The 14,005-nt window shown below is 38.1% G+C and overlaps 1 protein-coding gene across 14 annotated transcripts in view; it reads right to left on the bottom strand.

Moving 5' to 3' along the window:
* Nucleotides 1-14,005, bottom strand: part of PTPRK (protein tyrosine phosphatase receptor type K) — a 397,788-nt gene that overhangs the window by 79,339 nt on the left and 304,444 nt on the right. For all 14 annotated transcript variants that reach the window (XM_027751912.2, XM_039381750.1, XM_039381752.1 and 11 more), the window contains exons 9-11: nt 7,137-7,246; nt 5,649-5,850; nt 2,817-2,922 (exon numbers count right to left, since the gene is read on the bottom strand). In XM_027751912.2, the coding sequence (XP_027607713.1) occupies nt 2,817-2,922; nt 5,649-5,850; nt 7,137-7,246 (418 nt within the window). The remainder of the gene's footprint in view (nt 1-2,816; nt 2,923-5,648; nt 5,851-7,136; nt 7,247-14,005) is intronic.

Genomic DNA, 14,005 nt, shown 5'->3' with positions numbered 1-14,005 from the left:
GATGACTACAGCAGCTAGCGTCTTAAAGAAATGACTGACAGCCACACATAGATTATACCAAGTTAAGGAACACCTATTTCCTGAGGGCCTGTCCTGATGGAGAGGCTGTGATGGAAATCCGATCATAGCATAATTCTGCTTGTAAAAGCAACAGAGTATCAGACTGAGCTTTTTTTCCTTTTCCTGTTTTTTTTCCTTTTCCTATTTTTTAAATGCGAACCTACTGGTATTAGATAAAATGACCATCTACAGCTCCAGTGATTACAGGATTGGTTATAAACAAACCTTTTCAAAAAGCCAACCGTATTCTTCAGTGTCTAAAGAACAGTATTTGAGTCCCTTCTACTGAATCACAGCAGCAGGCATAGTGATACATTTTTTTTCCCACCTACCTAGTAACACTCATTATGGCAGCAAGCCAGCTTGTAGAGGAAACACAACTGCAACGTGAATGGAGTGAAGCTTCACTAAAACACATCATAAAGTTTAGCAAATTGCATTGAATCAATTCAGAATTTCAGTGTGCTACATTTATCTGCCTATTAAGAAGTTGCTGAAAAATACCTGACTGTAATATGCATAACTTCAGAAAAGGGAATAGGAGCATGTCTTCTGCATTTCCCTGAAGAACGCTTTTCATTCCAAGTAAGGAATAAAACACCTGGTCTGCTTTAAGGATAAAGCCCAGCTCTCCAGTTATGGTAATGGACTTACTTCCTTGACCTCTTCATGTTAGAAATTTGATGTAATATCTTAGATTTCAGAAATTAAATGAAATGGACAGGGAAGATGTCAGACAGGAAGAAAGACACAGGCTTTTTTGAGAACACAGTCAAACAACAGTTATTAATACTCTATGAAACTATCCCTATCAAACTATCTAGTAACATTTAGTACATAGATCCTTTCTGCCACCTTCATAGGCCACAGTGACCAGCTCATGCCGTTGAACTGAGGATGCTGTAAGGAAAATTGAGACAATAAATGTGAGCTGGTGTGCTGCAGATTTATTCTGCAGCAAGTTACTTGTCTGCAGAGAAACCAGAACTCCTTGAGCTACGGAGAGTAACTCTCTAGCCAAAACCCATCATGCTACCAGTTCACAAAGGAACCATCCCACTCCAGGACAGAAACCCAAGATTCAAGATTGACCCTCTCTGGGTGAGTGGTGGGACTGAAGGCAGAAGCCTGCTGCTGTTGGCACATATGTGTCCCAGAGCAGTGCATCACGGCCATCAGCAGATCCCTGTGGTGTCCAGCAGGCATGCTCTGAGCAAGGATATGCATCAGCTCCCTCAGGTGACCAGAAACAAGACTGAAAGGATGTGACATGGATTACATGAGAGATAGATATCACATTTCCCCAAAATACACAGCTCTGTTGAAGGCCAGCAGCAGGGCACCTGAAGTCTTTAAAAGCACTTACAAAGACCTTGTATACAAAGTCTTTAAAAGCACCTACAAAGACGTATAGTGAGTTTAAGCGCCTGTGCAACTTGGGAGCATTTTCACATCACAATTTTGGTTTCTGTCTTAATTAATGTATTAATTAAAAAAAAATAAATCCCTATTTTAAGAATCCAAGTCCGGTACTGAAAGTATTCCTGCTCCCCAAAAATCCTAGGATTGCCCCAGGGCAATCTTTCAGAAACTAATGATGCATTGGATTACAACTTAAATATAACACATCAAAATCTCCTATTAAAGGGATGAATTTAATAGGAAATAATTAAGTTTATTATAATTAAAGAAAATTATCTTCTATGACAGAATATAAATAAATAACTTGATCATATCGAGCATAAGGGTGACTATACGATAAGCACATAGAAATGCTTATAAATACATGCCTCATCCTCACAACATCCACGTAAAACATACATTCTTCTTAATGGAAACTGACTTAAGAAACAGTTAATTTTCCTCTGCTTTTAGGGCTTGGACACACGACTTGAAATCAGCTGAGCCATGATAACTGACTTAACATAACACAGAATGAAATGCATTAGCCTGCATTTCTCTAATATGTCACAAGGGTAATAGCAAGAAAACCTTCTGATGCTCAGCAGCTAATTAACCCCCAATTAGTCAACCCTGCCCCTGAATATTGCTGATGCAGCCACATCAGTAAAACACAAATGGAATCAAATATTATCACAAAATTTTTACACTAACAAGGAGAAGTAAAGAGAAGGATATGGACTAATCTTTGCAAACAGAATTAAATTATCTCTCAACAGAGAGCAGAAAGAGAAAGACCCTTCAAAGTTAACATAAATGAAACATTTTAATATGATTATGGGACACGCCAAGTAAAATTTAATAGCTTGCAACATGATTCCTAGTAAAAAGCACTCTCAGAAGAAAAAGGTCAACTAGTTTGTATTCATCACTATTATTTTACCATTTCCCCTGAGCTTCCAATTTCCAATTTTCCAATCATACATATATGCTACAGACTAGATGATTTGAAGCAATGGAGAGGAAGTGTTATTTTCAAATCTATTTTCTGACAAACACCTTTCAACCTCATATTTCAGAGACACTGTGAGAAAGTAAAATTAAATTATAGTGGTTAGAAGGTGGTCCTGGGGAACCTAAATCAAACAGGACAGATAGCTGAATGATTCCAAAAAACCCTGCCAAACCAAGAGTTTTTTTTAATTACACATCTGTTGGCAAGCTCAGTACAGGTAAGAAAAACAATAGTAATGTTAAATAAATATCACTCTGAAATATACAGCTCTATGTACTGCGAGACAGCATATACGCAACTAAAAACCAAACTCTTCTTGATTTTTTAATTTTTTTTTTACCTGATAGGTGCACCTTTGGCCTGTGCTGGTCTCAAGAGTACAGTTATTGTAGTAGCAGTTTCATTGAGAGATGCATCGACTCCTTCATAGTCCGGTAAAGTGGGAGCTGATTAATGTTGAGTGGGAAGGAAAAGAACAAGTAAGAAATCAGTGATAACATTCTGAATTTCCATGAGAATGTGTCTGTACAATATAGTACAAAGCCAGAATCTTTATCAGCAATATGAGTATTTGTAAATGATTTTTTGAGTCAGGCACGGTCTTTTACTACAGCATGAATGGGACTTCACCAACCCATAACCCCATCCCTAGCTGCTTCCCCTCAAATCACAACACCTATGAACTTAAACAGGTTTATTCAAGGACAGAGGAAGTGACTGCCAAGAAACTCTAAAACTACAAAAAAAAAAAACATTTTGGCATCACGCTTTCTACCCTACAAATAACTACAGTTATCATGTCAAAGACCCAACCTCTACCATGTCTCTTTTTCCTCCTCTTTTTCCTCTTGAATGTCATTGTAGACAATGCCAATACCAACCAGAGTGCAGGAAAATTGGGCTTGCATAGACATGCATTGGTGGACTAGAACTGGATGGAAGAATCTCTTCCCATGCCCATTCTTAACAATGTATGGCCAAGCTGCTTATTAAACAGCTTCTGAACCACTACGAAAAAACAAAATCAACATCCAAACTAGAGGCAGTTTGCCAGGCCTCAAGGCAGCAATATTTGCTGTGGGTTGGATGGCTGGTGGTGGTGGTTACTTCAACTACCCAACTTTAATCTACCACCTGTTACAGTCCTCCCTGGTAATACTGTTGCTGACTTCAGCCTTGGTGCAAGGAAAGAAATAGGATTTTCTCTGTATTAGAAAACAATAGATTTCTATTCATCACTAATTTTTCACAAGTTTGAAAACTATATGTATGGGGGTTTTTCATATGTGGCTGTATTGTTATAAAATCATTAATGATGCTGGTATATTTCAAAATGAAATTTTACAAAACAATGTTTTCTAGCAGGTTGTCAATCACTTAAATCATAATAATTTTACAAAAATATATCAATTGATAGAAGAGTACTGAAAGATTAAAAGTCTTGCTTCATTAGTCCCAGATCCTAGATGAACACAAAATCTGCTCTTATTTCAGGAAATACTTTTTTATAGAATTAATGTTTATTTAATGTTAATTTTAAAATTACTGTTTACACCATGTTCACTAGAATCACAGCAACCACTTGTAAGCTTGACTAAAAGGAATAATTTCACTCCTCACTAAACTAAAGCTAGCATTTTCTGAACATGCATTGCTTCATATAAAGTATCAGCTATGCAGAGCGAAACTAGACAACACTTCAGCATAAAGCAAGATGAAAAAAAAAAGGCTGAAATTCAGATACGAGGGGTTTCACAGTCTGCCTTTAAGCTTTCCTAGTAAAAACCACATCTTGCTAACTAACAGATCCATACTGTATCTAGAAAGTGTGCTATACTGGATTCTGGAAAAAATTCCTCCAATTTCTGTGTGGAAAAAGAAGGCATATCTGAAGAAGCCTGAACACATTGTAGTCCTAAATAATCCAAACATGTTGAAGCACTTATTTCTCAAAATACTGAAATATCTACAGGATACTGTTGTAAAGAATCATAAGGACCTTAAAACAACTTGAGTAAAATATCAGACTTCAAAACAACCTAACAGCTACATAAACAGAACAGAACACATCATTTGGGGGTTTTTGGTGCCTTGGTTGGGTTCTTTTGAAGGGACTGGGGAGTGAGGAGTGCTAGTGGTTATGTGCTCGGGTGGAATTCAACAAGCTGTTCCACTTAACTATGACAACTACAGCATTTAACTTGATACATAATTCAAGGAGTTCTGCCTTGAATTTTCTCACATTTTGATTTTTGTGCATGTTTTCAGGAACTGGGTGAGGAGACTACATGAGTAGTTTCCCATAAAAATCATAGGTGCATTCTGATACATTATTAACTTCCCTTTACAGGACAATCTAAGTGTCATCATGGCAGATAATAAGGAAAATAGCTGCTTTGTGCTATTTAAATTTCTAAATGACTGATTTCTTTGATCTCTGCCAAGCTCTGAAGTCACCATGTCACAAAATCAACAGTCTCTCTAAATATAGCATTGACTTATTTTCTGCTATCAAATGCATAAGCCACTATCTTATTTTGTGAGAATAACAATGAAATTTAAGAAAATAAAAATATTAAAGCATTCCATTTGACATTACTGTCTTCTAGAATTTGCAGTGCATTATTAAGACAAATAACGTCAATCTTGGTGCACTAAAATAAGTGAATAAAGGCACAAGGAAGCAGAGCTATATAAAACTGGCAAAAGAAGTTCCCACTTTGTCCCAACTGCCCCGATTATGTTATTGCTGCATGTTCCTAAGTGGTGACACCCTCAGAGAGTCAGTTAATTTTCTGTATATGACTTTATTAATAAGCAAAACAAATACAGTTTTTAGTGACCTATGGAGTGCTGGAAGAGTTAATTAGTTAGGGTTTATACAGCAGTTCAAAATTATTAGATGAAACTACTAGGTTACATAAAAAAAACCTGAACAGTTAACAACTATAGCTATGCAATTTCCACCTCATACAAGGATTTATCCCTGAATTTACACTACTGTGTGGCAAACACACTCTAAAACATTTTTAGTAATATAATTTAACAACACAGTAGGATTTTCTGGGGGGTTTTCTTTAGTATTTCACAAATTTTCACGGTCAAATATTCACAATACACTTTCTTCTCTCTCCTTCGCTGTTTTTATTTTATGTTGTTGTTTGCTTTTTACCTGAGATGTTGGTTGTTACATTGATTGTAGTTGCTGGTCCAAACCCTTTGACAGTGCTTGCACGTATAAAGAACTGGTAAGTAGTACCGGGGTGCAAATGTGAGAAGACGTGGTGTGTGCTGTTCCACAACTTCGACACGGTTTGTGGAGGTCCTGCAACTGGAACTGCAGGATCAAACGACTGTATACTGCTATAGCTGACCTGTGAAAACCATTATTTTAGTAACAACTGTTACAAATTTTGGCACAAGGGGATTAGGTTAGCTTGGCTGGAGTGGAAACAAAAGACACATGCTCATACAGCTACCCGTCTGCCTTGGGGATACCACAGAATCATAGAATCATTTAGGCTGAAAAAGATCTTTAAGACCATCAGTTCCATTAATCCTACACTGATAAGTCCACCACTAAACCAGTGAAGACTTGATGTGTATTATTGAAGACTCTGCTTCACTTGAAAGGCTGTGCAGGTGCCCTTCATCTCTCTTTCTCTGTGATATTCGTTCACGTATGGAAAATTTCACTGTTACATTAAATTTTGGACACCTCTCCACCTTCTCCATTTCCACTAATGCCCTTTATTTTTCACTTCATGTGATACTTTTCCCTCTCCCCTTCTAATAATCATATTTATATGCTATTCAAACCAAGCTAATATTTTTAAAGCTAGATATGATATCTTGATGTACTAGTTTTGACTGGGATAGATTAATTTTATTCACCATGGCTCATGTGGTGCTGTGTTTTGGATTTGTGATTAAAATACAAAAGCTTGCACTTTTGCTCTTTTCAATTCTACCCCCATCCCACTGCAGGGAAGTGAGTGAACAGTTGAGTGGGGCTGAGCTGCCCACCTGGGTTAAAGAACTTTCCTAGCATCAGTAAATAAATAAACAAAATATTTATGGGGTTTTGTTAGCGTAGTTGATTTGCCTTTCTGTAATTCACTAGTAAACAAAGGTATACCTTCTGTTCCTTTAAAAAAGGAGTGCTGGAGAGCGCAGTGTTTGTTGCTCAAATCAGCTACTGTGCAGGTCCCCAGAAGGATCATATATTAAATACACTTTAAACAGAATATACATGGAAATTTCCTTGAAGGGTGATATCTGAAGAGCTAACAAAGCTAAAAAAACATGGTTTCAAATTTAATAACCACCTTACTTTTCACATAACCTTCTCTCCCAACAAGAAGATTTCACAGATCATGGCTGTTATGGCTTTGGAACAGTGTATATTAACAATACAAGACTGTTAAGGCACTTATACTCACATGCCAAAGGCACTTGACAGGGTTGGACAGCGAACAACATATGCACCATAATTACGAATTTTGAATATCTAATCACTACACAAAATCATGTATTCTGTAAATGAAAGGAGTATATCATTGAATAGTTGCCTACAAGAGCATAAACACCCACTGTCAGCCATCTCTCTTGATGCACCTCCCTAGTCCCATCCTGTGCTTAGTAGGTGTTTAATGATTACCTCATACTGAGTAATGATGCCATTTGGATCCACAGGTTCCTTCCAGTTGAGGAAGATCTTATCTTCAAAAGGAGTTCCTTTCACTGATTTGGCAGGTATAGGGCCTGGCACTACAAACAAAATAAAAACCTTTAAAAATAGGAAATTCAAGAGACAGAAAAACTAAAGAGATGACAGAACATCCTATTGAAACCAAAAGTGAACGCAGGTCTATTTTTATTAATATTCATTGCATGCAAAAGGCAGTGGTAGAGAGTATGAAAAAGCACTTCAAAGTGTTTTTTGTCATTTGCAGTGCAGAGAGCATAAAGTTGAAACGTTAACATCATCTGCATATACAGTTTTCAGAGCTTCATACAAAGTCAAATTGTCTTGTAGTATAGCCAGGGGAAACAGTTCAAGCCAGATTACAACTTCAGAAAACATCACTGAACTCTGTAATAAGCATATCTTAGGACAAGGACTACATGGTTTTAAATTTCTTTCAAAGAGAAAAATCAAAGGCAAGGAAGAGTTTCTGTTATACAGCTTCTTCCAAAGGAGAGATATTCTTATAAAATAGTTCTCAATCACCCCTTCTTATGATTTGTTGTTTTAAAAGAAATCCTGATTTAAACAGAGGGCTGGACATGGGGCAAACACACCAGCTCAGCTGCCACTTCTTTCAGCCGCTGACCTCTTTATGCTGCAGAAGGATCAAGACTGCTTACTTCAAATCTTTCCAATAAGAGATGTTTTCAAAGCTTTGAACTGAACCGCACTAACATGACCCTACTTTCTTATTTTAAATGGAACCAATATCCCTGGTGTAATAACAAGTCTGATATGTCACCTCAGGCCTCTTTGCCCAAGTGATTCACAGTACCTGGTAATCCCATCAACACCAGGCAGAAGTGCGTAGTTATCTTGCATTACAGCTTACAAGATACTTTTGCCTACACATATGATTCCTTTTTAACACAGTAGCTCATCTAGATTTGAACAAATACATGTTGAAAGAAGGGGATGAGGATAAGAGAGTGCCTGAAGAAATTTCAACCACAAAAACCCTCCTCCCCCGCAAAGAGAAAAAGTTGCCCAAATTTGCAGTCTTTCAATCAGAAATGTTACCTCTATTTAATTTATTTACATATATTTATCTCCCCTTCTTGGGTATTCATTATCAAAGCAGACTAAAGTTTTGCACAGAGTAAAAATAAATTAAAACCTACTGGATCAAGGAAAGTGTCAGGCAGTGTGCTAGCAGCAGAAAGGAGTGGTCTGTCCCAACAGTAGGATTTATTTCAGCCTACATGCGAGCTATAAATGATGATCTGACCCTTGGTACAAACAACATAATTTGGCACATTAATAATAAATTCATGCTGTCAAAAAAGCCCAGAAGTAAACAGATGAGACCTTTATAGAACCTGTTTATCTACCTGTCAAATGAAGACTTAGGAGAAGTTAACTAAAATCACAGGCTGGTGCTTTGCTTCAGTGTCTCCATATAGACTAGGCAGTGGATGAAGGCTGACATGCCATGACAGCCCCTCTGTGCGCTTCATGTCATTGAGAGACCTGCTGTAAGTAACACTTTCATGGGAATGCTCTACTGTTTTTCCTTACATCTCAAAAGAGGTATGAATATACTCTGACGCACATGACATTTTCCTTGGAAGACACATTCACATGTCTGTGTGTGCACATGTATATCTGTGTTTGGGAAAGAACATGCGTACACATCAGGGCCTACACAGAATATGAAATTTGACATTAAAGCACATCAAAGTATGTAAAGTAAAAAGATTGCTCAAAAACATGCCAAATACTAAAAAAAAAAAAGTTTCATATTCAGTTGAAACTGAGTGCAGGATTCTACATTTGAGGGTTGCATAAAGCCTCCTACACCTTCTGTTCAAACACCAAAGTAGGAGATGCCTCTAGGCTCATCACATTCCATGACTGTGTTTTCTTCTCCTCCAATATAAAATTTGATACTTGAGGCAGCATCAGCAATGTTAAAGTGACTGGAACTGCATGATCCCAGTTAGTTTCATACTTCTTGCTGGCATGGGAAGGGTACAAGAACAGAACCTAGCACAGCAAAGAGCAGCTTGCTGGGAATCCCAGTTAAAATAAGGTCAGAAAGTAAAAGAAGGCGAGCATGTAGAAAAAGAGAACAGTAATTACCACAAACCTCACCCATCCCCACAAATTCATAAAAATGAAGCTTGGGATCAGCCCAAGTTATTTGAGAGCTCAACTGGAATTAAAACAGAGAAGCAAATAAAAGTTCAAGTGCCTAGAAAAAGGAATATAGTTTGAAGGACACATTTGGATAGTCCGAAATTATTTTTTCCTTTCCATTTTTCAGTTTGACCACAGTAAAAATGCCTTTAAATTGCACTGCTTTACCAAAGGGGTAAAGAGAAGCGAGAAAAGAGAAAAGCAGGAGCAAGAGAATTTGCTTTAAGAACACAGTATCTTCAGGTTAGTCAAAATAATGCCTTATCATCGTGTGAGACACAGGATTATTATAATATTATGTCGGAACCAACTCAAGTGTGTGCATGTGGAGGGAAGAGACGGGTTGAATCTCACAGAGATGAGGTAATGCTGTATCCCACATGTCAGCCCCTGGGAGACCTCTGGGGTAACCCTGGATCAGCTGTCAGTCAAAGGCAGCCCAGGAGCACAGCACACAGGAACCCCTAACCCAGCCTTAGATTGGTTCACACAGTGGGAGCACCACCCCTCACCCCACCCTGGAGCCCCAGAGTGGCCAGTGGGTCGGAAGTCACACCTGGGAGGGGTGGCCACAGAGGGCCAAAGCACGTAAAAACAGCAGCACATGGCCACCATTTTGCTTGAGACCTGCCACCTGCTCCGTGGCATCTTGACTTGCACAGGACTCTCTGGTGGTAGCTATGATCTTATCTTAATCTCTTTTCTCTCTCTTTCTTTACTCCTTCTCGTTCTTCTCCTTCTCCTAATCTCCTCTTAATATTTTGGGACCGAATGGGTTGGATTTTGCTAAGTTGTATGGGTTGGCATGTGCTAAGTCATATGTTTGTGGAACACTCTGTTTTGGTTGCACATTACCCTTTAAACTTTTGCCAAGTTCCCTTATTTTCTAAAGTTATCAGTAAAAGTATCTCCTGCAAAATATGTGCTGCGTCATCTCTTTACGCTGCCTCAAGGTATTAAAGGACCAAGGGCTCTTCAAAATATTTGGTGGGCAAATTTTTTTGAGCCTTTTATACTTTTAAAAGTAGAACTCGTGGTTGAGCTTATTGCTCCAGTCCTGGGCTCTTACACATCCTCATTAGTGTTTTTATGTCTTTGTTCTCAGATCAGAATTAGTTACAAAGAGAAATTTTAAAAGGGCCAAAATTAGTAAAAAATTCCCCAAACAAACAAAAACCACAAACAAAAGAACAGCAAAGTAACCTGCCAGTAACACTACCTTGAAGACTCAAACTGCACTTCTTCTTGTAGGCAGCCATTGCTGTATATTCCCTGTGACTTACAGCAAGACTAAAGACTTCAGAAATACCTTAAACTTCATCTTTCCAAAACAGTGTTAAAAGTCTTCTGTTTATATGATGTTTAGCAAGGACACAGATAAAGAACAGCCAGATAAATGTCATCCTTGTGTTGATAATAGCTTTCAGAAACCTCCTCACAAACAGCCCAAAAGACTTTTTTCAGGCTTGTGTGAGCATCTTGAGAAGCCTCGTCGCTCACCACAGCACCTCTTTGCTGCCTTCTCAGCTCCCATTCTTCTTTCTAGACAAGCTCTCGCTCTTCCCTTTAGACTTACAGACAGTTTATGTTTAAATCAAAACACTCAAGACTACTACAAGTGTATATTAAGGTGAAGTATATTAATTAACATTTTCTGTCATTGGCTAGGTATCTGAATAATTCAAAAAGTATAAGTAGCTTCTAGAAGAGTTGGACTTTGATCTTTTGGCCTCTGCACCCTCTCTTTAAAAAGATTCTGGCCCCATTGATTTTCTTTCCATCTGCTTTCCATCTGTGAACCCACCATGTCTCAGTGACAGCAACAGTAAATACACTTTCCTTCCCATCATTATTCTATGCTAAATTTCCAACAAGTCAGGCTTTATACATATCTGAAGAAGTGAAATTATTTAGGTGGGTTTAACTATATGGGTTTCAGAAGAGATTTGGAACTTAAGCAAAGAAAAAAAATCCTATAAAAAAGTATACAGATATAAAATGCACATTTATATAAAAGGAACATGAAATAAATTCAAATGGAATCTCAGCAAGGTTTTATAGGGCAAACAACACAAGCTCTTCTGTCATGATTTACATGCATCTCCAAAGCCTTTTAATGAAGCTATATGTTCATATAGTGAATAGCTGATAATCTTTTCTTCTATATGCATGTGAGATGGTGGACTTCTATAAATACTATGCGTAATAAAGGTACAAACCATCAATCTGACATCAGATCAATTCATTTTAGAGCAATATATTTGCATTAAATTATGTCACAGTCACAAATAAATTGTTATTCACAAATAGTGTCACTTAAACGTTGTTCTACACTGACTTAATGGGAAATTTATATTACAATACATTACTTCTGGAAGAACAATGTATTAACTGACACCAACCACTATAAAAATGAATTTATATTGCTTCAGTTTTCCTGCTACAAAATAATGAAAGTGCATGTAAACAGAGTATTTTTATTATTATTATACTCTATGAAAGCCCTGTAGAGTATTACTATGCTCTGTGGTAAAAGTTATGTGCAGATATATGTGTGGTTATGTCGGGAAAAATTCCTCTGTTGTACTCAAAAAGGACAGAATATCAGCAGCAAACTTACAGCTTTCCCTGAAGGTAGATGCTCATGTTTAGGATATGGTGACAATCAATCTGTTTAAATGTTACAAGAAATTAAAATGGTCCACCTTCCCATTGGCTTTTTCTGAGGGATTTGCCATTTTTACTTTACGCTTTATTGCAAATTTGGACTAAGGTTTAAACAGAAGCAAATTTTAGATATTAAAAAGGAAAAAGAAACCCAGAATTCCTATTACTAATCCTTACTGTATGAGCATTTACACCAAAGGTGGTGACAAAAAAATAGTTCTTTGGAAATCACTCAAGTTGGACAATTTGCAGAGAAGAACAAAATGCTACTGAGTGCTATTGAGAAAAAAACTAATTTTATATTGACGGTCTCCTTTCGTGCACATGCTCCACTTGGCATTCCTTTTCCAGCCCCAGTGTCCCTGGAGCTGTAGGCTCTGTGGTTCTATGAACTCTAATCCTACTGGAAGCTTGTTGCTGAGGCTGGCGTCCGCATCACGATGAGTGGCCCAGATTACATAGGTGTGAAGGCAGCAATGTTGGTGCCCTGCTGTGTTCCACTTGGAATGTCTTTTCCAGCCCCAGTGTCCCTGGAGCTGTAGGCTGGCTGAGTCTCTGAACCCTAACGTTAAAGCAAGCTTGTCATTGAGGGTAAGGTCCCTATTGCCATGGGTGGTCTAGATTACGAAAGTGTGGAGGCAGCAATGTTGGTGCCCTGCCGTGATCCTCTTGATATGCCTTCTCCAGCCCTACTTTCCCTGGAGTTGTAGGTTTTCTGGACCTCTGAACTCTAACCCAAACCCTAATGGAAGCTTGGTGCTGAGGCTGAGGTCCCCATCAACATGGATGGCCCAGATTCCAAAGGGTGTGGAGGCAGCAATGTTGGTGCCCTGCCACGATCTCCTTGGCATTACTTTTCCAGACCCAGTGCCCCTGGAGCTGTAGGCTTTCTGGCTCTCTGAACCCTAACCCTAATTGTAACGGAAGCTTGGTGCTGAGGCGCTTCCAGGGATGGTGATTCCACCACTTCCTTGGCCAGCTTCTTCCAATATCCAAACCCATGAGTTCTGGATTTGCTGAACTCAGGGGCTCAGGCACCTAATGTAGTATTTTATTTAACGCTTTTTTACACCAAGTCCTGATTTCAGTACTCCTCATTTCTGGGAATTGGAAATGTTTCTTCATTTCAGGGTGAGATAACCTCACATACTCACAGACCTTACAACTTTCTGAAAGTATGCAATTCAATATTCAGAGAGTGCTTTCAGCTAACACATGGTTTAGGAATACAGAAACTTGTGATGCCAGGTGCAAGCCCTCATTTCATTGCAAAAACTCCTGAAACAGCCACTAATTCTGGCCTATTTGCAAACATCATTATGTCAAACACAAAATTTCAATAAAGAACTTCATATGCAGTATCACTTTTTCAGCTACAAAAGCTTCAAATATAGGTACCTAAAGGAAATGAAAGTAGGAAGTTGGTTAAGCCAGGGTAAACAATTCTGTGTTTCAGGGCCAATTTTTTCCTCAGCTATTAATACAAAACCTATCTAGTATTTCTAATCTCCACAATACCTTAAAAAAGCTTACTTCATTTGTCGTTTGTTCAGCATAAACTTCAAATAAATCTGCGCTAATAATTTAGGGTTTCTTTTTACTTTCTTACAGATCAGCTTTTCTGATGTCTTTCTCAAAAAATGCTCATGTGTCCTTCTGCAACCAGTTTTCCTCTCTCACTGATATGCCAACAGCAAAACTTAGCTACCCTCTGAAAAAAGGAAAGAAGATTATTTTCTCAAGATGAAGCACAAACAAGTTATCCCAGGCTCCTTTTACTCAACAAGAGTAGGTTGGTTATACTCAGTTTCAGTTCACTTTTATTAAAGACATAAAAATTCCTCCCTTATTTGACTACTTTGACACTAAATTTTGTCACTGCTTATGCCACATAGGTTACTAGTCTCTCTCTTAGATGAAGCACTGAGGTCAATATGTTTAGCAGTGACATTTATGGACAATTTCACACTGAA

This window comes from Pipra filicauda, unplaced genomic scaffold, assembly GCF_003945595.2.
Source record: "Pipra filicauda isolate LSUMZ 115617 unplaced genomic scaffold, ASM394559v2 scaffold23_size5868930_pilon, whole genome shotgun sequence".
In the NCBI taxonomy this organism is placed as follows: Eukaryota; Metazoa; Chordata; class Aves; order Passeriformes; family Pipridae; genus Pipra; species Pipra filicauda.
The sequence above is the reverse complement of the archived record's forward strand: the minus strand, read 5'-3'. Positions and strand labels throughout refer to the sequence as shown.